Source organism: Stegostoma tigrinum, chromosome 2 (assembly GCF_030684315.1).
Source record: "Stegostoma tigrinum isolate sSteTig4 chromosome 2, sSteTig4.hap1, whole genome shotgun sequence".
NCBI classification, from domain to species: domain Eukaryota; kingdom Metazoa; phylum Chordata; class Chondrichthyes; order Orectolobiformes; family Stegostomatidae; genus Stegostoma; species Stegostoma tigrinum.
The window spans coordinates 152,680,116-152,704,858 of NC_081355.1; the positions used below are offsets into that span (position 1 = coordinate 152,680,116).

At 49.5% G+C, this 24,743-nt stretch overlaps 1 protein-coding gene across 1 annotated transcript in view; it reads right to left on the bottom strand.

Annotated features, from left to right (window-relative positions):
* Positions 1 to 3,112: 3,112 nt before the first annotated feature.
* LOC125462950 (aquaporin FA-CHIP-like) overlaps positions 3,113 to 24,743 on the bottom strand; it is a 39,179-nt gene continuing 17,548 nt past the window's right edge. Inside the window, exons 2-4 of the mRNA XM_059640313.1 lie at positions 17,340 to 17,504; positions 8,941 to 9,021; positions 3,113 to 6,827 (exon numbers count right to left, since the gene is read on the bottom strand). Of these exons, the coding sequence (XP_059496296.1) occupies positions 6,648 to 6,827; positions 8,941 to 9,021; positions 17,340 to 17,504 (426 nt within the window). The 3' untranslated portion in view covers positions 3,113 to 6,647. The remainder of the gene's footprint in view (positions 6,828 to 8,940; positions 9,022 to 17,339; positions 17,505 to 24,743) is intronic.

A 24,743-nucleotide genomic window follows, 5' to 3' on the forward strand; every position in this document is an offset into this window, starting at 1 on the left:
GTGCCAAAGACACCCACACCCCAGTAAAGAATAAAGGATGAGGAGAGAAATGTGCAAGAGGCTGGAAGGAAAGTGGAGTTGAAGATCAGTGTAGGCAGTAGCGTACTTTAGGTGGGACAGACTTGATGCACCCGAAAGAACTGCAGATGCTGTAAATCAGGAACAAAGACAGAAGTTGCTGGAAAAGCTCAGCAGGTCTGGCAGCATCTGTGATGGAGAAAACAGTGTTAACGTTTCGGGCCCGGTAACCCTTCCTCGGAACTGGCAGAACTTCCTCAGTTCTGAGGGAGAGTCGTCGGACCCGAAACGTTAACTGTTTTTTATCCCCACACAGATGCTGCCAGGCCTGCTGAGCTTTCCCAGCAACTTCTGTCTCTTTTTCCCAGACTTGATGGACCTTCTGTGCTGTGGGATGCCATGATTCTACAGAACGTTACAGAAACACAGCAAGTCACTGGTGATGAAGAGCATCTATCGGGAACTCGCCACTGCTTAGAGTTTCACCTTCCCTTTAATTAGCTGCGGCTAAATAGTTACCACGTCAAGAGGGACCTAGCTGAACACTGAATCTATCACACACCTCCCCCCCCTCCTCCCGCAACCCACATTGCTCAGAATCTGACGAGGACCAAGCCTCAAGGCTTTTAAAAAGTATTTAGACGAGCACTTGCAATGACGAGGCTGGAAAATGGAATTCAAATTGAATGAGAGATAATAGGAGCTGCAGATGCTGGAGAATCTGAGATAACAAGGCGTAGAGCTGGATGAACACAGCAGGCCGAGCAGCATCAGAGGAGCAGGGAGGCTGACGTTTCGGGCCCAGGTCCTTCTTCAGAAAGGGTCTAGGCCCGAAACGTCAGCTTTTCTGCTCCTGAGATGCTCCTCGGCCTGCTGTGTTCATCCAGCCCCACACCTGGTTATTTCAAATTGATTGATACTTGTTGACTAGTACAGACACAGTGGGCCGAAGGATCTCATCCCACGCTGTTACTGACTCTAAGTCAGTACCAACTCAAATGTAAACAGTCACACACAATTGTACATGGATGTTTATTTGAATAACAATAAAAAGATATGTGAATTATTCCAATAAATATTATCTATATAATGGAGGGAACAATACACAGAGGGAACTGAAATGAAAGCTTGGTATTTTTAATTGCAATATTCATGCACTATGTTCAGACTTTAAACATAAGCTTTACCTTCATTTCAACAGGAATATACCCCTCACTGAAGCTGTGGGCCTAACTCCCTCAGTGACCAATCTTTCAGTCATCACTATTTTCTGACCCCATTTTTGCTCAGAATATGAAAGCTATCGGTGACTGAAAGTCTGGCCTCACAGTTTTGAGAGAGTCAGAGACAGAAAGATAGAGGTTTGCAGGGAATAGTTTCCAGGAACTGTGTCCGACAGTCTCTGGAACTGAAGGCTAAAGGAGGGAAGCCTGAGGCCTAGATTACCATGTTGTAGTCTGTGGGCCTACCATCATACTCCCACACTGCACCCCACACCATCCTTCACCCCTTCCTCTCACGCCCCCACACCCCTAGTCGTCCCCAGCCGATCCCTCAAGCACAAAGACCTCCTTACGATGAGGTGGGACAGTACAATTATTCCGGGTTGGGGACAATAAAAATGGAGTGTGCCCTCTACATAATGTCAAGGATGGCCAGCTGATGTGTGAAATTAGCTGATATCTCTCTCTCTCCGCCATCGCTGTGGAGTTGGAATTATGGATAAGGCCGTTCAGCCCATCGTACCCAGTGAGGTGCTGCTTCTGGTGGATGCAGCATTGACTAGATGGGCTGATCGGCCTCCGCTTGTGCTTGGAGAGAGTGACCCGAGCCCCAATCCCCTGCCACCATTCCCCTCGCAGTCCCACAAATTCCTTCCCTCGTGGAACATTCGCCCTTCCCGGGAATGATTCTCAGGTCTGTTTGCCCCTCTCAGGCGGCGCACTCCGAGTGACAACTCTCTGCCTTTGGAAAAATAGAAGAATGTTCTAGAATGCTGAGTCAGCGAGTCCGCTTGGCCTGCAATGTTGGGCCATATTGCGCGCCCCCGCCCCAACCCCATAAACGTACCCCTCAGTTAGAGTTCTCATTTACACTCTTTTCTGGCAGGGATCAGTTACCACCCAGAGGAAGGCTCATGGCATGGTTGGTAATGTCCCTTCCTCTGAGCCAAAGGGTCTGACTTCAAATCCCACTTCAGCCCTTGAAGGCCCAGAAAGGTGTGATGTAGCATGGCTAAATGTCAAAACTTGCAGCAGGCCCTTCAGTCCTCCACGCCTGCTGTACCGTGGTCATGTTTGACCTTTCATCCCAATACCATTTCCTTGCTTCCTCCTCTTTCAAATCCATCTCTTTCTTGACAACATTCACTGACTTGCTTTCGCAAGGTAGGGAATTCTACAGGATCACTACTGTCCGAGCGACGAAATCTTTCCTCATCTCAGTCCTAATGGTCTGTCCCAAATCCTGAGACATGGGCCCTGGTTCCAGGCTGCCCACCCATGGATTGGGCACATCCTCCCTGTATCTGCTAGCTGTTTATACATTTCAGTCAGATCCTTCTCATCCTTCTAAACTCTAGCGAATACACAAGCACCAGGAGCAGTTGGAGACCATTCAGGCCCTCGAGCCTGCTCCACCATTTAATACGATCATGGCTGATCCCACCTTAGCCACTTTCCTGCCCGCTCTCCACAACTCTCCAACCCCAATCCTAACTAAAAATCTATCTCCTCCTTCAATTTACCTCAACGTTCCAGCATCCACCACACCCTGGGGGAGTGAATTCCACAGACTGATGACCCTTTCAGAGCAGTGATTCCTCCACATCGCTGTTTTCAATCTGTCACCCCTTATCCTGAAGATATGACTCTCGTTCCAGATTGTCCCACATGGGGAACCATCCTCTCTACGTCTACTTTCTCAAACCCATTCGCCATCTTATACACCTCAGTTCGATCTCCTCGGATTTTTCTAAACTTCAGAGTGTACAGGCCTAACCTGCTCAATCTTTCTACATAAATCAAACCTAAATACATGAAGCTAGTGAACAGTGGTGGCGGGGCCTGTGTGAGAGGTTAGTGTTAGTGGGGGTGGGGGGGGGGGGGGTGTGGCAGGGCCTGTGTGAGAGGTTAGGCCTGCAGTGGCGAGGGGGTGTGGCAGGGCCTGTGTGAGGGGTTAGGCCTGCAGGGGTGAGTGGGTGTGGCAGGGCCTGTGTGAGGGATCATGCCTGCAGGGGGAGGGGGTGTGGCAGGGCCTGTGTGAGGGGTTAGGCCTGCAGGGGGAGGGGGTGTGGCAGGGCCTGTGTGAGGGATTAGGCCTGCAGGGGGAGGGGGTGTGGCAGGGCCTGTGTGAGGGATTAGGCCTGCAGGGGGAGGGGGTGTGGCAGGGCCTGTGTGAGGGATTAGGCCTGCGGGGGGGAGGGGGTGTGGCAGGGCCTGTGTGAGGGGTTAGGCCTGCGGAGGGAGGGGGTGTGGCAGGGCCTGTGTGAGGGGTTAGGCCTGCGGGGACGAGGGGGTGTGGCAGGGCCTGTGTGAGGGGTTAGGCCTGCGGGGGGAGGGGGTGCGGTGGGGGGGCTGCGGGGGTGTAGGGTTGGTGGGTGTGGAGTTAGCAGGGCCTGTAGCTCAGTGTTTGACCCTCACCCATTGCCAAGTCTGAAGGGTGTGTTGGTTCAAGCCCGAACCCAAGTGCAGGCTCCATTGCCAGAAGGTGGCCTGGTGGTATTACCGCGGGTCTGCTAATCCAGACACCCAGCTAACACCCCGGGGACACAGGTTCGAATCCCAACATGGAGAATGGTGGAATTTAAATCCAATCAAGGAAACAGATCGGGAATTAACAACCTAATGTAACGATGACCGTGAATCCATTGCCAATTGTTGGGGGGAAAACCCATCTGGTTCACTCATGTCCTTTAGGGAAGGAAACTGCCATCCTTACCTCTTTAAGGGATGCCCAACCTGACCCTCCTCCCTCTGGACAAACCCCAGGGGATCTGTCTCCCACTACACTTCTCCTCTCTCCATCTTCAATCCGCCTCCCCCCCTCCCTATTTATTCCAGAACCCTCTCCCCCTCCCCCTTTTCTGAAGAAGGGTCTAGGCCTGAAACGTCAGCTTTTGTGCTCCTGAGATGCTGCTTGGCCTGCTGTGTTCATCCAGCTTCACACTTTATTATCTCTGCCATCTTTACCTGGTCTGGCCTACGTGTGACTCCAGACCCACAGCAATGTGGTTGACTCTCAAATGCGCTTCTGGGCAATTAGGGATGGACAGTAAGTGCTGCCTGGACAGTGACGCCCTCGGCCCATTAATGAATAATTTTAAAAACCCGCACAGCGGGATGTGGAAAGTCCTGCCTGGAAGAAGAGGAGTAGCCAGATGTCCCAATGTTCTCTGATCAGTACTTATCTCTCGAGCGACGTCTCGAAAACTGATCATCCCTGGTTCTGGGATCTTACTGTGCGCATTTGCTTCCTGCATTTGAACCATACTTTCACAAGCAGTACAATGCTTTGGTGCAGGGCTGACACCTCCGTACGCCCCCATTGGCGTTCCGAACCCGTTTCCAGAACACACTTCAGCTTTCGCAAGCAGTTAGCCGCGCGCTAGGGAACGTTGGGGGTGGAAATGAAAGGAAAATGGAGTTTGAGGGAACTGTAGCTTGACAGTGAGGGCTTTGAGGGTCCCCAGCAGATCTGGGGCTGGGGCCTACGCTTACAGAACGACCCCCCTCACCTCTTCCACAGAGGATGATGTCAATCGACCAGTTAGGAAGTGGGCAACCTTGTCAAGGGATGACTGCAGAGTATGAGGCCAGCGTTGTGTTGATTGCTGGGATACCGTAAACAGTATGGGCCTCGTATCTAAGGAAAGGTACATGGGCATTGGAGGCGGCCCAGAGAGGGCTCACTCAGCTGGTCCCAACTATGGAGGGACTGTTCTCTGAGGAAAAGTCGAGTAGATTGGGCCTGTACTTGCTGGAGTTTTGAAGAATGAGAGGCGGCCTTCATGAAACGGACAGCACTTTTTTTGGAGGATTTAATGGAGTGGATGTGGAATGGGTGATACCTCTTGTGGGAGAGTCGGGAAGCAGTAGGTGTAATCTCAGAGCAGGAAGTCACGCACATTTAAGATGGAGACGAGGAGGAATTTCTTCTCTCAGAGAGGTGGTGACTCTGTGGAATTCTTCATGGCAGAGGGCCTCTCGAGGCTGAGGCATTGAATCTGTTCAAGGCTGAGATGGACAGATGTTTAATCAGGAAGGGAATCACGGATTATGGGGAAAAGGCAGGAAGGTGGAATTGAGGACTCTCAGATCTCATTGAATGGCAGAGCAGGCTGGATGGGCCGAATGGCCTATTCTCTGCTCATATGTCTAATGCTTTCACCTGGGAAGCACTGCCAGAAAGCCTGGTGCAAGGTGGGCCCTCAGGAGCTTTCGAGAGGGAAGTCGATAGAAGGTTCCAGAAGATGTGGCAGGGGCTAGCATGAAGGACGGTGACAGGCCGACTGGCCTCCTGTGATAGTGCCGCCCATCCCCGTGTTGGGCACAAGTCAGGAAAATTGGGGCGCGGCCCTGACCAATCCACCGCTGTCCCGGAAGTTGGAAGGTCAGAGGTCACCGCCTTGGCTTGTGGGGGGGAGCAGCACCTTGACCTCTGGATGGGAAGGTCGCGAGGTCGAGCCCCCATTGCGCAGAGACTTGGGCACGTTCGCCCGCAACAGGGGCACAGAGCGCCAAGGGAATGCTGCACTGCCAGAGGCGCCGTTATCTGATGGGGGGGGGGGGGGGTCGCGGGCAGTGATCTCTGCCTGGATGGACGATGCCCAATAGCCACCATTCTGAACGACAGGCAGTGACAGATTCCCCGACCTCACCCCACCTGATGTCCTGTTCACCCCTCAAGCTAAAAACGAAAGAGATTCTTCCGCCTTTGGTGGGGGTTATTGATTTTAGGGTTTGCCGGGCGGAGGTTAGCTGCCGAAGAGTCTTTCCTTTAGGCCAATGGCCAACCTTTGGCAGCACATCTGTGGCTGAGGCCGTGGTATGGTTTGGGCCGTGAAGCAGCTCATTTGGCCCATCGTTTCTGTACTGACTCTCCGAACTAGGGAAACGGTGAGGGACGAGGGTCTCGGGGGTCAGAGAGTTACAGGGCAAAGAAGGCCAACAGCAGCCGAATTAAGGGAGGAGGTAGGCCTGAAGACTAGGGAGGCACACAGAATCACCTCCACCACGCCCACCTCAACGCAAACCAACGAGGGTGAAGCAGTTCGGAAGCAAGCTTGGGAGAGACGCACGGTATCCGGGGACAGAGAGTTCATGTTGACGTTCCTTCAGAGCTGGGCCTAGATGCCTATCCCAAAGGAAGGCCATGCATCTCTCCATCAGCAAGATTTCCTGCTCTGGGTGTTAAAAGGGGAGCGGGGGGGGAATCAGTCTTTCTGGATCTGTGTCTACAATTTGTCCATCTTCCTGAGCCAACATCCGCAGAGAGGAGAGAGAAACCCACGCTATACCCGCCCCGGCCCACACACCCTCCCCCACGAACCCCCCACGAGTCTTGTTTGTCGTCCCCACCGTCAGCAGTTGCCTCTCTTCCCCCACTCTTTTCTCTCTCTCTCTCACGTCTTATTTCGGCTTCATCTCCATTTGAGCACTGTCCTCCTCCGTCTCCACATTGTAGTCCTCGATCTGGCCGTTGGTGAGCACCTTCAGTCGCTCAGACAGGTCCCCGGGCCGCGAGGTGAGCACAAAGTCATAGACAAAGGCAGCAGCCACACCTCCGATGATGGGACCCACCCAGTACAGCTGGAGGCAAAAGCAATCAGACAGGCAGAAGTGAGTCGGGGGGGCGGGGGGGGGGGGGGTGAAACCGCGGGGAGGGGTGGGGGGCAGTCCCAGGAGACGTGAGACCATAAGGAGAGGCGATGGGAGTTTGTGGAGTTGGTGGCTTCGGGGGCGATAGGGTCAACGCTGACATGGGCCACCAGTGGGAAACTAATGGGCACTGAGTCGGGGTGTGTACATGAGTGTGAGAGTGTGTGTGACTGTGAGTGTGACAGTATGTGTGACAGTGAGTGTGAGTGTGACAGTGAGTGTGAGTGTGTGACTGTGAGTGTGAGAGTCTGTGTGACTGTGAGTGTGAGAGTATGTGTGACTGTGAGTACGACAGTGTGACAGTGAGTGTGACTGTGAGTGTAAGAGTGTGAGTGACTGTGAGTGTGAGAGTATGTGTGACAGTGAGTGTGACAGTGTGACAGTGAGTGTGAGAGAGTGTGTGACTGTAAGTGTGAGTGGGTCTGACTGAGTGTGAGAGTGTGTGTGACTGTGAGTGTGAGAGTATGTGTGACAGTGAGTGTGAGAGAGTGTGTGACAGTGAGTGTGAGAGTGTGTGTGACTGTAGGTGTGACAGTGTGTAACTGTGAGTGTGAGAGAGTGTGTGACTGTAAGTGTGAGTGGGTCCGACTGAGTGTGAGAGTGTGTGTGACTGTGAGTGTGAGAGTATGTGTGACAGTGAGTGTGAGAGAGTGTGTGACAGTGAGTGTGAGAGTGTGTGTGACTGTAGGTGTGACAGTGTGTAACTGTGAGTGTGAGAGAGTGTGTGACTGTGAGTGTGAGAGTGCGTGGTTGTGAATGTCCAGGATTATGAGCGTGTCGATAAGCTTGTGTTTGTGAGTCCTAGTGTAGTTATGAGCAGCTGTATGTTTCTGTGTGTCTGTCAGCACGTGTGTGTGTGTGTGCATCAAGAGTGTATGTGTGTGGCTCTGAGACAGTGTGTGTATATGTGTCGTGTAATGTTGTGTGTGTAAATATGTAAATATGTGAGAGTGTAAGGATGTGTGTAACTTTAAGTGTAAGTGTGTGTAAATGTACGAGACTGTGTATCTGTGCATGTGTCAGTGTGTAAATGTTACTGTGAGTGTGTAAATGGTATGACAGTGTCTGTAAATATGTATGACTGTCAGTGCATAAATATAAAGTATGTGTAAATGTGTATAAGTGTGAATGTATAAATATGTGTGCGTAAATGTGAATGTGTGATTATAAATGTGTGTGTAAAAATAAGCATGAGTGTGTAAATGTGTGTGTACAGACGAGTGATTGTGAGCAAGTGTGTAAATGTAAGTGACTGTGCAAATGTGAGTATGTAAATATAAGTGTGATTGTAAGTGTTTGAGTGAAAGTGTGTGTGTGAAAATTGTGAGTGAGTAAATATGAGTGAGTGTGGGTGTGTGAGTGTGTGAGTGTGTAAGTATGTGTGAGTGTGTGTAAATGCAAGTGTGTGTGTGTAAGTGAATGAGTGTGTTAGTGTGTGTGTGTACAAATGTAAGTGTGAGTGTGTAGGTGTGTGTGTATATGTAAGTGTGAGTTTACAGGTATGTGTGTGTGTAAATGTAAGTGTAAGCGTGTGAGTGTGTAAATGTAAGTGTGAGTGTGTGCAGACTGTGGTTACATGTGAATGTGGATTCTCTCCGTTTGGATTATGATCTCCCTCTAGTGGCCAGGTCGAGAAACACTGCGGCCAATCTGAATTGGAAAGCATGAGCAGGGAGACACTGTGACTGTCCTTGGGGGGTGGGAACGTCACTGTTTTGTGACCCAGCGTTCACTGTCCTTTAACCTGCTGCCCTTGTCCTTCTGGACGGAAGTGCTGGCGGGTTGGGAAGGTGATGCCTGAGGATCTTTGGTGAATTTGCGCAATGCATTTGGTAGATAGTAAACACTGCTGCTGCTGAGCATCGGTGGTGAGGAGGAGGTGGTGGGGGGCTCGGACGGACAGAGGGGATGTTTGTGGATGCGGTGCCAACCGAGCGGGGGCTGCTCCTGCCTCAGGGCCAAGGGATGCAACTGTTGAGGCCGGTCTAGAAGCCAGGCCCATACTCGACTGCATTGACTGTTGGTGTAACATCCAGCAACTTACCCAGTGGTCTCGGAAGTTGCCAGTGATGACAGCAGGTCCAAAGGATCGAGCAGGGTTCATTCCACATCCTGTGAAGCCAATCTAACAAGAGCAGGGAACAATACGGACATTTTATACTCTCAGGGAATCTTCACCTCAGCATCAAAACATTGCGAGAGATAGCGGAGGCCATTCAGCCCCTTGAGCCCACTCTGCCAGTCAATAAGATCACGGCTGGTCCAATTCCACCTTCCTCCTCACACTGCCGGGAGACCTCCCAACACCTCGAACTTCTGCCTAACCCAGCCTCGAAGGTATACAGCGAGCCAGCGCCCACTACTGGCTGGAGAAGAGAATTGCAAAGACCGACATTTCCCGCGGTCAGGGGTGGCACAGTGGCTCGGTGGTTGGCACTGCTGCCTCACGGCGCGAGGGACCCAGGTTCAACGCCACCTTCGGGCAACTGCCTGTGTGGAGTTTCCTCACACAGCTCAAAGATGTGCAGGTTAGGGTGGACTGGCCGTGCTAAATTGCCCCAAAGTGTTCAGGGATGTGTAGGTTAGGTGGGTGGCCATGGTAAATATGGGGTTAGAGGGATGGAGCTCTGGGCGGGATGGTCTTCGAAGGGTTCGTGCAGGCTGAATGGCCTCTTTCTGCACTGTAGGGATTCTATGAAGCTGTTCCACCTCCCTCGTTGCAAATCCCTTTAGGTCTTCAAACTGCGGTCCCCAACCCCCACCCTCGGCCCAGTCCCAATCTCCGCTTCGAGGGGAAACATCCACCTGGTCAAGCCTATTTCAACAATTGTCCTTCTTCTAACCTCCATAGTTCTATCTGCTTAGTCTTTCCTCATAAAACAGGCACCTCACCCCAAAAATCAGCCAAGCGATCATTCTCTGAGCTTCCTCCGACACAAGAACACTTCTCCTCATGTAAGGTGACCAAGTACATACACAATACTTTAGCGTCACCTGACAAATTCCTGGACAGTCAAAGCAAAAGATAACAACATTTATACTCCATCCCTCTTTGCAGTAGAGGCTATCACTCCTTTCAGCTTCCTAACCAATAGCTGTACCTGCAGACCAGCCATTTGCGGTTTACAGGGAAGGCGGTGGCCGAGTATTATCGCTGGTCTGTTAATCCAGAGGGACCCACCACCCACCAACCCGCCCAACCCCAGATAACGTTCTGGGGACCCGGGTTTGAATCCCTGTCACATCGGATGGTCAAATCTGAATTCAATAAAATACCTGGAGTTACAAATCTAACAATGTCTGTGAATCCATTGTCAACTGTCAGGAAAAACCCATCTGGTTCACTAATGCCCTTTACGGAAGGAAACTGCCGTCCTTACCTGGTCTGGCCTACACACAATGTGGCTGACTCTTAACTGCCCCCGGGCAATTAGGGATGGGCAATAAATGCTGCCTGATCAGCAACGCCCTCATCCTGTTAATAAATTAACGCAAATAAAATACCAGGACACCCAGATCCCTCTGCAGTCTCACTCCATTTAAATTCTGCTTTCTAAAGCACATTTCCCCACTCCTTCTGTCAAACGTATGGCCCACTGTTTGTGTACTAATAATCTGGGGGCTCAGGGAGAACTGACCCAAAGTTTTTGGGATTGTCTTCCCAGAAAGCAGGGTCTTTGAATGTCTTTTTTTAAGGCAGAGCTGGACAGATTCTTGCTAAACAAGGCTGTTACCGTGGGTGGGTGGGAATGTAGATTTAAGGTTAGAGTCAAATCAGCCATTAATTTATCGAACAGCAGAACAGGCTTGAGGGTCCAAATGGCCGACTTCTCTTCCTAACCTCAATGCCCCTTTGTTCATCTCTAGCATCCCCGGCATGGTTTTATGCGAGGGAGATCATGTCTCACAAAACTTGATTGAGTTTTCAAGCAGATTGATGAGGGCAGAGCAGGTAACGCTGCTTTCTTGGACTTTAGTAAAGCTTTTGATAAGGTTCTGCATTGTAAACTAATTAGTAACGTTAGACCACATGAGATGCAGGGTAAGCTGGCCAATTGGATACACAATTGGGTTGACATGAAGAGCCAGACAGAGATGGTGGAGGGTTGAGGGATCCCTGTGACCAGCAGCGTTCCACAGGGATCGCTGCTGGGTCCACTTTGTTTGTCACTTATATAAATGATTTGGATGAGAATACAGAAAGCATGGTTATGAGTTTGTAGATGACACCATCATTGGTGTTATAGTCTACAGTGAAGAAAGTTATCTAAGATTACAAAGTGATCTTGATCAATTGGTTTATTAGGGCTGAAGAGTGGCAGATGGAGTTTTATTTGGATAAATGCGAGGTAATGCATTTTAGTAAGACAAACAAAGGCAATATTTATACAATTAGAAGTAAAGCCCTGAGTATTGTTGTAGAACAGAAAGACCCAGCGGTTCAGGTACATCATTCTTTGAACTTTGCATCACACACAGCGAGCGTGGTTAAGAAGGCATTTAGCATGCCTGCCTTCGTTGCTCAGACCTTTGAGTTTAGGACTTGAGGAGACAAGTCCAGAAGAGTTTGGTGAGGCCTCTTCTGGAATACTGTGTCCAGTTATCAGAAGGATTTCCAGGGGTGGCACAGTGGCTCAGTGGTTAGCACTGCAACCTCACAGCGCCAGGGAGCCGAGTTCAATTCCAGCCTCGGGCGACTGTCTGTGTGGAGTTTGCATATTCTCCCGGTGTCTGCGCAGGTTCCCTCCCACAGTCCAAAGATGTGCGGGCTGGGTGGACTGGCCGTGCTAAATTACCCGTAGTGTTGAGGGGTGTGTAGATTAGGGGGGTTATAGGGGGATGGGTCTGGGTGGGACTTGTTGAGCTGAAAGGACCTGTTTCCGCTCTGCAGGGATTCTATTCTGTTCTACATTGTCAGGGTGGAGAGGGTTCAGAAGAGATTTACCAGGATATTGCTGGAAATGCAGGGTTTGAGTTGAAAGGATAGGCTGGGACATTTTTTCTCTGGAATGTAGGAGGTTGAGACGTGACCTTATGCAGTTTTATAAAATAATGTGCAGTAAAATGAGGTGAATAGCAGATGTATTTTCCCTAGGGTGGAGGATTTCAAGTCTAGGGGACATAATTTTAAGGTGAGAGAAGAAAGCTTTAAAAAAGACATGAGGAGCTCGAACAGTTCATCCACTTCACCAACACCTTCCACCCCAACCTTCAGTTCACCTGGGCCATCTCCAGCACATCCCTCACCTTCCTGGACCTCTCAGTCTCCATCTCAGGCAACCAGCTTGTAACTGATGTCCATTTCAAGCCCACCGACTCCCACAGCTACCTAGAATACACCTGCTCCCACCCACCCTCCTGCAAAAATTCCATCCCCTATTCCCAATTCCTCCGCTTCCGCCGCATCTGCTCCCACAATGAGGCATTCCACTCCCGCACATCCCAGATGTCCAAGTTCTTTAAGGACCGCAACTTTCCCCCCACAGTGGTTGAGAACGCCCTTGACCGCGTCTCCCGCATTTCCCGCAACACATCCCTCACACCCCGCCCCTGCCACAACCGCCCACAGAGGATCCCCCTCGATCTCACACACCACCCCACCGACCTCCAGATACAACGCATCATCCTCCGACACTTCCGCCATCTACAATCCGAGCCCACCACCCAAGACATTTTTCCAACCCCACCCCTGTCTGCTTTCCGGAGAGAGCACTCTCTCCATGACTCCCTGTTCGCTCCACACTGCCCTCCAACCCCACCACACCCGGCACCTTCCCCTGCAACCACAGGAAATGCTACTCTTGCCTCCAGACACTCCTCCCTCACCCCTATCCCAGGCCCCAAGATGACTTTCCACATTAAGCAGAGGTTCACCTGCACATCTGCCAATGTGGTATACTGCATCCACTGTACCCGGTGCGGCTTCCTCTACATTGGGGAAACCAAGCGGAGGCTTGGGGACCACTTTGCAGAACACCTCCGCTCGGTTCACAATAAACAACTGCACCTCCCAGTCGCAAACCATCTCCACTCCCCCTCCCATTCTTTAGATGACATGTCCATCATGGGCCTCCTGCAGTGCCACAATGATGCCACCCGAAGGTTGCAGGAACAGCAACTCATATTCCGCTTGGGAACCCTGCAGCCCAATGGTATCAATGTGGACTTCACCAGCTTCAAAATCTCCCCTTCCCCTACTGCATCCCAAAACCAGCCCAGTTCGTCCCCTTCCCCCACTGCACCACACAACCAGCCCAGCTCTTCCCCTCCACCCACTGCATCCCAAAACCAGTCCAACCTGTCTCTGCAGTACCTGGTGCTATGATGTTGTGGCCATAACAGAGACATGGGTTTCTCATGGGCAGGAATGGTTGCTGGATGTTCCAGGGTTTAGAACATTTAAAAAGAATAGGGAGGGGGCAAAAAGAGGAGGGGGTGTAGCACTACTAATCAGAGAGGGTATCACAGCTACAGAAGCTTCCTTTGTCGAGGAAGATCTGCCTACTGAGTCAGTATGGGTGGAAATTAGGAACAGCAAGGGAGTAGTCACCTCGTTAGGGGTTTACTACAGGCCCCCCAATAGCAGCAGGGAGATTGAAGAAAGCATAGGTCGACAGATTTTGGAAAAGTGTGCACGCAGTAGGGTTGTTGTAATGGGTGACTTTAACTTTCCCAATATTGATTGGAACCTCCTTCGAGCAGAAGATTTGAATGGAGCTGTTTTTGTAAGGTGTGTTCAGGAGGGTTTCCTAACGCAGTACGTTGACAGGCCGACGAGGGGAGAGGCCACTCTAGACTTGGTGCTCGGAAACGAGCCGGGGCAGGTATCAGATCTTGTGGTGGGAGAGCATTTTGGTGATAGTGACCATAACTGCCTCACATTCTACATAGCTATGGAGAAGGAGAGGATTAGGCAGAATGGGAGGATATTTAATTGGGGAAGAGGAAACTATGATGCGATTAGACATGAGTTAGGAAGCATGGACTGGGAGCAGTTGTTCCATGGTAAGGGAACTATAGACATGTGGAGACTGTTTAAGGAACAGTTGTTGGGAGTGTTGAGTAAATATGTCCCTCTGAGACAGGCAAGAAGGGGTAAGATAAAGGAACCTTGGATGACGAGAGCGGTGGAGCTTCTTGTGAAAAGGAAGAAGGTAGCTTACATAAGGTGGAGGAAGCTAGGGTCAAGTTCAGCTAGAGAGGATTACATGCAGGCAAGGAAGGAGCTCAAAAATGGTCTGAGGAGAGCCAGGAGGGGGCACGAGAAAGGCTTGGCAGAAGGAATCCAGGAAAACACAAAGGCATTTTACACTTATGTGAGGAATAAGAGAATGATTCAAGAAAGAGTAGGGCCGATCAGGGATAGCATAGGGAACTTGTGTGTGGAGCCTGAGGAGGTAGGGGAAGCCCTAAATGAGTTTTTTGCTTCTGTCTTTACGAAAGAAACGAACTTCGTAGTGAATGAAACCTTTGAAGAGCAGGTGTGCATGCTGGAATGGATAGAGATAGAGGAAGCTGATGTGCTGAAAATTTTGCCAAACATTAAGATTGACAAGTCGCCAGGCCCGGACCAGATTTGTCCTCGGCTGCTTTGGAAAGCGAGAAATGCAATTGCTTCGCCACTTGCAAAGATCTTTGCATCCTCGCTCTCCACTGGAGTCGTACCTGAGGACTGGAGAGAGGCAAATGTAATTCCTCTCTTCAAGAAAGGAAATAGGGAAATCCCCGGCAACTATAGACCGGTAAGTCTCACGTCTGTCGTCTGCAAGGTGTTAGAAAGGATTCTGAGGGATAAGATTTATGACCATCTGGAAGAGCATGGCTTGATCAAATACAGTCAACACGGCTTTGTGAGGGGTAGGTCATGCCTTACAAACCTTATCGAGTTTTTTGAGGATGTGACTAGAAAAGTTGATGAGAGTCGAGCTGTGGATGTGGTGTATATGGACTTCAGTAAGGCATTTGATAAGGTTCCCCATGGTAGGCTCATTCAGAAGGTCAGGAGGAATGGGATACAGGGGAACTTAGCTGCTTGGATACAGAATTGGCTGGCCAACAGAAGACAGCGAGTGGTTGTAGAAGGAAAATATTCTGCCTGGAAGTCAGTGGTGAGTGGGGTTCCACAGGGCTCTGTCCTTGGGCCTCTACTGTTTGTAATTTTTATTAATGACTTGGATGAGGGGATTGAAGGATGGGTCAGCAAGTTTGCAGACGACACAAAGGTCGGAGGTGTCGTTGACAGTGTAGAGGGCTGTTGTAGGCTGCAGCGGGACATTGACAGGATGCAGAGATGGGCTGAGAGGTGGCAGATGGAGTTCAACCTGGATAAGTGCGAGGTGATGCATTTTGGAAGGTCGAATTTGAAAGCTGAGTACAGGATTAAGGATAGGATTCTTGGCAGCGTGGTGGAACAGAGGGATCTTGGTGTGCAGATACATAGATCCCTTAAAATGGCCACCCAAGTGGACAGGGTTGTTAAGAAAGCATATGGTGTTTTGGCTTTCATTAACAGGGGGATTGAGTTTAAGAGTCGTGAGATCTTGTTGCAGCTCTATAAAACTTTGGTTAGACCGCACTTGGAATACTCCGTCCAGTTCTGGGCGCCCTATTATAGGAAAGATGTGGATGCTTTGGAGAGGGTTCAGAGGAGGTTTACCAGGATGCTGCCTGGACTGGAGGGCTTATCTTATGAAGAGAGGTTGACTGAGCTCGGTCTCTTTTCATTGGAGAAAAGGAGGAGGAGAGGGGACCTAATTGAGGTATACAAGATAATGAGAGGCATAGATAGAGTTGATAGCCAGAGACTATTTCCCAGGGCAGAAATGGCTAGCACGAGGGGTCATAGTTTTAAGCTGGTTGGTGGAAAGTATAGAGGGGATGTCAGAGGCAGGTTCTTTACGCAGAGAGTTGTGAGAGCATGGAATGCGTTGCCAGCAGCAGTTGTGGAAGCAAGGTCATTGGGGTCATTTAAGAGACTGCTGGACATGTATATGGTCACAGAAATTTGAGGGTGCATACATGAGGATCAATGGTCGGCACAACATTGTGGGCTGAAGGGCCTGTTCTGTGCTGTACTGTTCTATGTTCTATGTTCTATGTTCTATGCCTCCTTAACCTGTTCTTCCTCTCACCCATCCCTTCCTCCCACCCCAAGCCGCACCCCCATCTCCTACCTACTAACCCCATCCCACCTCCTTGACATGTCCGTCTTCCCTGGACTGACCTATCCCCTCCCTACCTCCCCACCTATACTCTCTTCTCCACCTATCTTGTTTTCTCTCCATCTTCGGTCCGCCTCCCCCTCTCTCCCTATTTATTCCAGAACCCTCACCCCATCCCCCTCTCTGATGAAGGGTCTAGGCCCGAAAAGTCAGCTTTTGTGCTCCTGAGATGCTGCTGGGCCTGCTGTGTTCATCCAGCCTCACATTTTATTCTTATGAGGAGAAATATGTTTTTTACACTGAGAGTGGTTCATGTGTGAAATGAACTTCCGAAGGATGTGATGGATGTGGGTACAGTTACAACATTCAACAGTTATTTAGATTAGTACATGAATAGGAAAGGTTTGGAGGGATATGGGCCAGGAGCAGGCAGGTGGGACTAGTTTAGTTTGGGATCATGTTCATCATGGACTGGTTGGACCGAAGGGCCTGTTTCCATGCTGTATGACTCTATGACCATATAAGAGGCCACAGAAATTTAAATTCAATGAATAAGACCGAAGTGATAAAGTGAGTCTTGGTGCTTATCATGGCTTGCTGACCTTTTAGGGAATGACATTTGCCACCCTTCCCCGGTCTGGCCTACATGTGACTCCAGAGACTTAACTGCCTGCTGGGCATTTAGGGGGTGGGAGATAAATGGTCAGTGATGCCCATGTCCCATCAGGAGATGAAACAGAACAATATCTCACCCGCGAGTGATGTGCCATCTCAACGCTTCCCCGCAGGTTTCACTTCTGGAGCAAGGTTTAATGTAACATGAAAGGTGGCAGCTCCTTGTAGCTCTCGCCCGGGCTATCGGACTGTCTGTGGCGTGCTTTCAGTTTCTAACACTCTGACTTGTTAGTGGAATGGGGCAGCTTAAGGCCGCAACTGGGTGGCACCTTCACTGTGCCAGCAGGGGCACTGATGGCCTGAATAGCCTCTTGGTGCACAGCATGATTCTGTAAGTCGGGAACTCCCCCGATTTCATCTACTTTACTGCCAGTCACAGCAATGTGACCACAACTGGGCTATTAGCTACAAAGTCAGGACTTTGAACAGCGACCAACATTTCTGAAGAAGGATCCCAACCCAAAACATTGACTTTCCTGCTCCTCTGTTGCTGCCTGGCCTGCTGTGTTCATCCAGCTCCACACCGTGTTGTCTCTGACTCCAGCATCTGTAGTTCTTACTATCTCCGAACATCTACCATCCCTGTTTGCCCCCGGACAAAACTCACCGCCATTAGGTGACCAATAGCAACTGATAGACCAATGGCCAGAGGGCCGGAGCCAGAAAGATCCTTTCTCCGTTTATCGGTAGTTGCAAAGACACAAAGGACGAGCTGGAAGGTGATGATAATCTCAACACCGAGGCCCTGTGCAGGGGTCACTCCCTCCGCAAGCTGAAAGAGAAAGCACAGGCAATGATATCAAAATCTCACGCAGCTCAGAAATCGATTGACTCAGCCAGAGTGTAACCACACCTCCGCACCACACCTAACATTCCCTCCTGTCCATGTCTGACCCACTATATTAACACAGAAAGTGCGGCGCTCCCTCAGTACTGACCCTCCGACAGTGCGGCACTCCCTCAGTACTGACCCTCCGACAGTGCGGCACTCCCTCAGTACTGACCCTCCGACAGTGCGGCACTCCCTCAGTACTGACCCTCCGACAGTGCGGCCCTCCCTCAGCACTGACCCTCCGACAGTGCGGCACTCCCTCTGCACTGACCCTCCGACAGTGCGGCCCTCCCTCAGCACTGACCCTCCGACAGTGCAGCGTTCCCTCAGTACTAACCCTCCGACAGTGCGGCACTCCCTCTGCACTGACCCTCCGACAGTGCGGCCCTCCCTCAGCACTGACCCTCCAACAGTGCGGCCCTCCCTCAGCACTGACCCTCCGACAGTGCGGCACTCCCTCTGCACTGACCCTCCGACAGTGCGGCCCTCCCTTAGCACTGACCCTCCGACAGTGCAGCGTTCCCTCAGTACTGACCCTCCGACAGTGCGGCACTCCCTCAGTACTGACCCTCCGACAGTGCGGCCCTCCCTCAGCACTGACCCTCCGACAGTGCGGCACTCCCTCTGCACTGACCCTCCGACAGTGCGGCCCTCCCTCAGCACTGACCCTCCGACAGTGCGGCACTCCCTCAGTACTGACCCTCCGACAGTGCGGCCCTCCCTCAGCACTGACCCTCCGACAGTGCGGCACTCCCTCAGTACTGACCCTCCGACAGTGCGGCCCTCCCTCAGCACTGACCCTCCGACAGTGCGGCACTCCCTCTGCATTGACCCTCCGACAGTGCGGCGCTCCCTCAGCACTGACCCTCCGACATTGCGGCACTCCCTCAGTACTGACCCTCCGACAGTGCGGCACTCCCTCAGTCCTGACCCTCTGACAGTGCGGCACTCCCTCAGTGCTGACCCTCCGACATTGCGGCACTCCCTCAGTCCTGACCCTCCGACAGTGCGGCACTCCCTCAGTACTGACTATCCGACAGTGTGGCACTCCCTCTGCACTGACCCACCGACAGTGCGCACTCCCTCAGCACTGACCCTCCGACAGTGCAGCACTCCCTCAGCACTGACCCTCCGACAGTGCGGCGCTCCCTCAGCACTGACCCTCCGACAGTGCGGCGCTCCCTCAGCACTGACCCTCCGACAGTGCAGCATTCCCTCAGTACTAACCCTCCAACAGTGCGGCACTCCCTCAACATTGACCCTCCCACAGTGCGGCACTCCCTCAGCACTGACCCTCTGACAGTGCAGCACTCCCTCAGCACTGACCCTCTGATAGTGCGGCGCTCCCTCAGCACTGACCCTCCGACAGTGCGGCGCTCCCTCAGCACTGACCCTCCGACAGTGCGGCACTCCCTCAGTACTAACCCTCCAACAGTGCAGCACTCCCTCAACATTGACCCTCCCACAGTGCGGCACTCCCTCAGCACTGACCCTCTGACAGTGCGGCGCTCCCTCAGCACTGACTCTCCGACAGTGTGGCACTCCCTCAGCACTGACCCACTGACAGTGCGGCACTCCCTCAGCACTGGCCCTCCGACAGTGCGGCACTGGCTCAGCACTGACCCTCCGATAGTGTGGCACTCCCTCAGCACTGACCCTCCGACAGTGCAGCACTCCCTCAGCACTGACCCTCTGACAGTGCGACACACCCTCAGCACTGACCCTCCGACAGTGTGGCACTCCCTCAGCACTGACCCTCCGACAGTGCGACACTCCCTAAGCACTGACCCTCTGACAGTGCATCCCTCCCTTAACACTGACCCTCTGACAGTGTGGCCCTCCCTTAGTACTGATCCTCTGACAGTGCGACACACCCTCAGCACTGACCCTCCGACAGTGCGGTGCTCCCTCAGTACTGACCCTCTGACAGTGCGGCACTCCCTCAGCACTGACCCTCTGACAGTGCGGTGCTCCCTCAGTACTGACCCTCTGACAGTGCAGCACTCCCTCAGCGCTGACCCTCCGACAGTGCGGCACTGGCTCAGCACTGACCCTCCGATAGTGTGGCACTCCCTCAGTACTGACCCTCCGACAGTGCGGCACTCCCTCAGCGCTGACCCTCCGACAGTGCGGCACTGGCTCAGCACTGACCCTCCGATAGTGCGGCAATCCCTCAGCACTGACCCTCCGACAGTGCGGCACTGGCTCAGCACTAACCCTCTGATAGTGTGGCACTCCCTCAGTACTGACCCTCCGACAGTGCGGCACTCCCTCAGCGCTGACCCTCCGACAGTGCGGCACTGGCTCAGCACTGACCCTCCGACAGTGCGGCACTCCCTCAGTACTGACCCTCTGACAGTGCGGCACTCCCTAAGCACTGACCCTCTGACAGTGCATCCCTCCCTTAGTACTGACTCTCTGACAGTGCGGCACTCCCTCAGCACTGACCCTCTGACAGTGTGGCCCTCCCTCAGCACTGACCCTCTGACAGTGTGGCCCTCCCTTAGTACTGATCCTCTGACAGTGCGACACACCCTCAGCACTGACCCTCCGACAGTGCGGCTCTCCCCCAGCACTGACCCTCCGACAGTGCGGCACTCCCTCAGTACTGACCCTCTGACAGTGCATCCCTCCCTTAGTACTGGCCCTCTGACAGTGCGGCACTCCCTCAGCACTGACCCTCCGACAGTGCGGCTCTCCCCCAGCACTGACCCTCCGACAGTGCGGCACTCCCTTAGTACTGACCCTCTGACAGTGCATCCCTCCCTTAGTACTGGCCCTCTGACAGTGCGGCACTCCCTCAGCACTGACCCTCCGACAGTGCGGCTCTCCCCCAGCACTGACCCTCCGACAGTGCGGCACTGCCTCAGTACTGACCCTCTGACAGTGCGGCGCTCCCTCAGCACTGACCCTCTGACGGTGGGGCATTCTCTCAGTGTTGACACTCTGACGGTGGGGCGTTCCCTCAACATTGTATCTCTGATCCCATGCCACTATTCTAAAAATGACGAGACAGCTTCTCCACATCGTCCACAATAAGATAAAAAGAGACAGAGTTTGTGGTCTTTAATGTACTGCAATTTGCGGAAGCTTTCTGTGCAATAGATTTCAACATTATAAGAGGATCAACTCAGTACTCAGCCAATTCTGAGCTACTTTGAAATGGCCTGAGACTGTGAGTGGCCATATCGAAACACAAGTCTGTCTTTCCTTATATCGATCTTCAGAACAAATCAGTGAGAGTACTGTCTTTAGTATTAGACCCTACACAATCAGAAGAATATTAATATACAGGTTACAAAGCAGATTCAAAAGAACTTTTCTTTCATTTCTTATGTAATGTGGACATTGCAGGCTGACCAGCATTTATTGCCCGTCCCTAGTTGCCCCTTGAGAAAGTGGGGATGAGCTGCCTCCTTGAACCGCTGCAGTCCACGCGCTGTGGGTAGATCCACAGTGCTGTTAGGGTGGGAATTCCAAGATTTTGACCCAGCAATCATGAACAAATGTTGCTATTCTTCCAAGTCAGGATGGTGAGTGTCTCTGAGGGGAACTTGCAAGGGGTGGTGTTCCCATGTACCTACTGCCCTTGTCCTTCTGGATGGACGTGGTTGTGGGTTTGGAAGGTGCTGTCTGAGGGTCTTTCGTGAATTTCTGCAGTGCACCTTGTCGATAATGCACACTGCTGCTGCTGAGAGGTGGCGATGGATGTTGAAAAGGATGGATATGATTGCTAACTACATGGGCTGCTTAGTTCTGGATGGTGTCAAGCTTCTTGAGGTCTTGGAGCACAGAGATTGAGAATTGTTTTTTTTTCATTTTATTTAACCTATTTTTCCGAATTTGCCTGTTCAGAGATGTTATTACATAATTCTGTAGTAAGTGGGACTTGAACATGGACCTCCTGGTCAAACGGTAGGTGTACCACGCAGGCCCTTCAACCTCTCGTTGACCCATTTTCTAAAGAACCCATTTAGGAATGTTATTACACACAGAGCTTGAGTATTAAGAGATGTTATTACACACAGGCTTGACTATTAAGGGATGTTATTCCACACAGAGCTTGAGTATTAGGAGATGTTATTACACACAGAGCTTGAGTATTAAGAGATGTTATTACACACAGGCTTGAGTATTAAGGGATGTTATTACACACAGGCTTGAGTATTAAGGGATGTTATTACACATAGAGCTTGAGTATTAAGAGATGTTATTACACACAGGCTTGAGTATTAAGAGATGTTATTACACACAGAGCTTGAGTATTCAGGGATGTTATTACACACAGAGCTTGAGTATTAAGAGATGTTATTACACACAGAGCTTGAGTATTAAGAGATGTTATTACACAAACAGCTTGAGTATTAAGAGATGCTATTACACACAGAGCTTGAGTATTAAGACATGTTATTACACACTGACTTGAGTATTAAGCTATGTTATTACACACAGAGCTTGAGTGTTAAGGGATGTTATTACACACAGGCTTGAGTATGAACAGATGTTATTACACATAGAGCTTGAGTATTAAGAGATGCTATTACACACAGGCTTGAGTATTAAGAGATGTTATTTCACACTGGCTTGAGTATTAAGCTATGTTATTACACACAGAGCTAGAGTATTAAGCTATGTTATTACACACAGAGCTTGAATGTTAAGGGATGTTATTACACACAGGTTTGAGTATTAAAAGATGTTATTACACATAGTGCTTGAGTATTAAGAGATGTTATTACACACAGGCTTGAGTATTAAGCTATGTTATTACACTCAGAGATTGAGTATTAAGCTATGTTATTACACACAGAGCTTGAATGTTAAGGGATGTTATTACACACAGGTTTGAGTATTAAAAGATGTTATTACACATAGAGCTTGAGTATTAAGAGATGTTATTACACACAGAGTTTGAGTATTAAGAGATGTTATTACACACAGAGCTTGAGTATTAAGAGATGTAATTACACACAGGCTTGAGTATTAAGAGGTGTCATTACACACACAGCTTGAGTATCAAGAGATGTTATTACACACAGAGCTTGAGTATTAAGAGATGTTATTACACACAGTGCTTAGTATTAAGAGATGTTATTACACACAGGGGTTGAGTACTAAGAGATGCTATTACACACAGAGCTTGAGTATTAAGAGATCTTATTACACACAGGCTTGAGTATCAAGAGATGTTATTACACACAGAGCTTGAGTATTAAGAGATGTTATTACACACAGAGCTTGAGTATTAAGAGATGTTATTACACACAGGGGTTGAGTATTAAGAGATGTTATTATACACAGGCTTGTGTATTAAGCTATGTTATTACACACAGAGCGTCAGTATTAAGCTATGTTTTTACACACAGTGCTTGAGTATTAAGAGATGTTATTACACACAGACCTTGAGTATTAAGGGATGTTATTACATACAGTGCTTGAGTATTAAGTGATGTTATTACACACAGAGCTTGAGTATTAAGTCATGTTATTACACACAGTGCTTGAGTATTAAGAGATGTTATTACACACAGAGCTTGAGTATTAAGAGATGTTATTAGACACAGAGCTTGAGTATTAAGACATGTTATTACACACTGACTTGAGTATTAAGCTATGTTTTTACACACAGTGCTTGAGTATTAAGAGATGTTATTACACACAGAGCTTGAGTATTAAGAGATGATATTCACACAGAGCTTGCGTATTAAGAGATGTTATTACACACTGGCTTGAGTATTAAGCTGTGTCATTACACACAGAGCTTGAGTGTTAAGGGATGTTATTACACACAGGCTTGAGTATTAAGAGATGTTATTACACATAGTGCTTGAGTATTAAGGGATGTTATTACACACAGTGCTTGAATATTAAGAGATGTTATTACGCACAGGCTTGAGTATTAAGCTATGTTATTACACACAGGCTTGAGTTTTAAGGGATGTTATTACACACAGAGCTTGAGTATTCAGGGATGTTATTACACACAGAGCTTGAGTATTAAGAGATGTTATTACACACAGACTTGAGCATTAAGAGATGTTATTACACATAAAGCTTGAGTATTAAGAGATGTTATTACACACAGTACTTGAGTATTGAGAGATGTTATTACACACAGTGCTTGAGTATTAAGAGATGTTATTACACACTGACTTGAGTATTAAGCTATGTTATTACACTCAGAGATTGAGTATTAAGCTATGTTATTACACACAGAGCTTGAGTACTAAGAGATGTTATTACACACAGACCTTGAGTATTAAGGGATGTTATTACATACAGTGCTTGAGTATTAAGTGATGTTATTACACACAGAGCTTGAGTATTAAGGGATGTTATTACACACAGTGCTTGAGTATTAAGAGATGTTATTACACACAGAGCTTGAGTATTAAGAGATGTTATTACACACAGAGCTTGAGTATTAAGAGATGTTATTAGACACAGAGCTTGAGTATTAAGAGATGTTATTACACACTGACTTGAGTATTAAGCTATGTTATTACACACAGAGCTTGAATGTTAAGGGATGTTATTACACACAGGCTTGAGTATTAAAAGATGTTATTACACACAGAGCTTGAGTATTAAGAGATGTTATTACACACTGGCTTGAGTATTAAGCTATGTTATTACACTCAGAGATTGAGTATTAAGCTGTGTTATTACACACAGAGCTTGAATGTTAAGGGATGTTATTACACACAGGTTTGAGTATTAAAAGATGTTATTACACATAGAGCTTGAGTACTAAGAGATGTTATTACACACAGGCTTGAGTATTAAGCTATGTTATTACACTCAGAGCTTAAGTATTAAGCTATGTTATTACACACAGAGCTTGAATGTTAAGGGATGTTATTACACACAGGTATGAGTATTAAAAGATGTTATTACACATAGAGCTTGAGTATTAAGAGATGTTATTACACACAGGCTTGAGTATTAAGCTATGTTATTACACTCAGAGCTTGAGTATTAAGCTATGTTATTACACACAGAGCTTGAATGCTAAGGGATGTTATTACACATAGGCATGAGTATTAAAAGATGTTATTACACATAGAGCTTGAGTATTAAGAGATGTTATTACACACAGAGCTTGAGTATTAAGAGATGTTATTACACACAGTGCTTAGTATTAAGAGATGTAATTACACACAGGCTTGAGTATTAAGA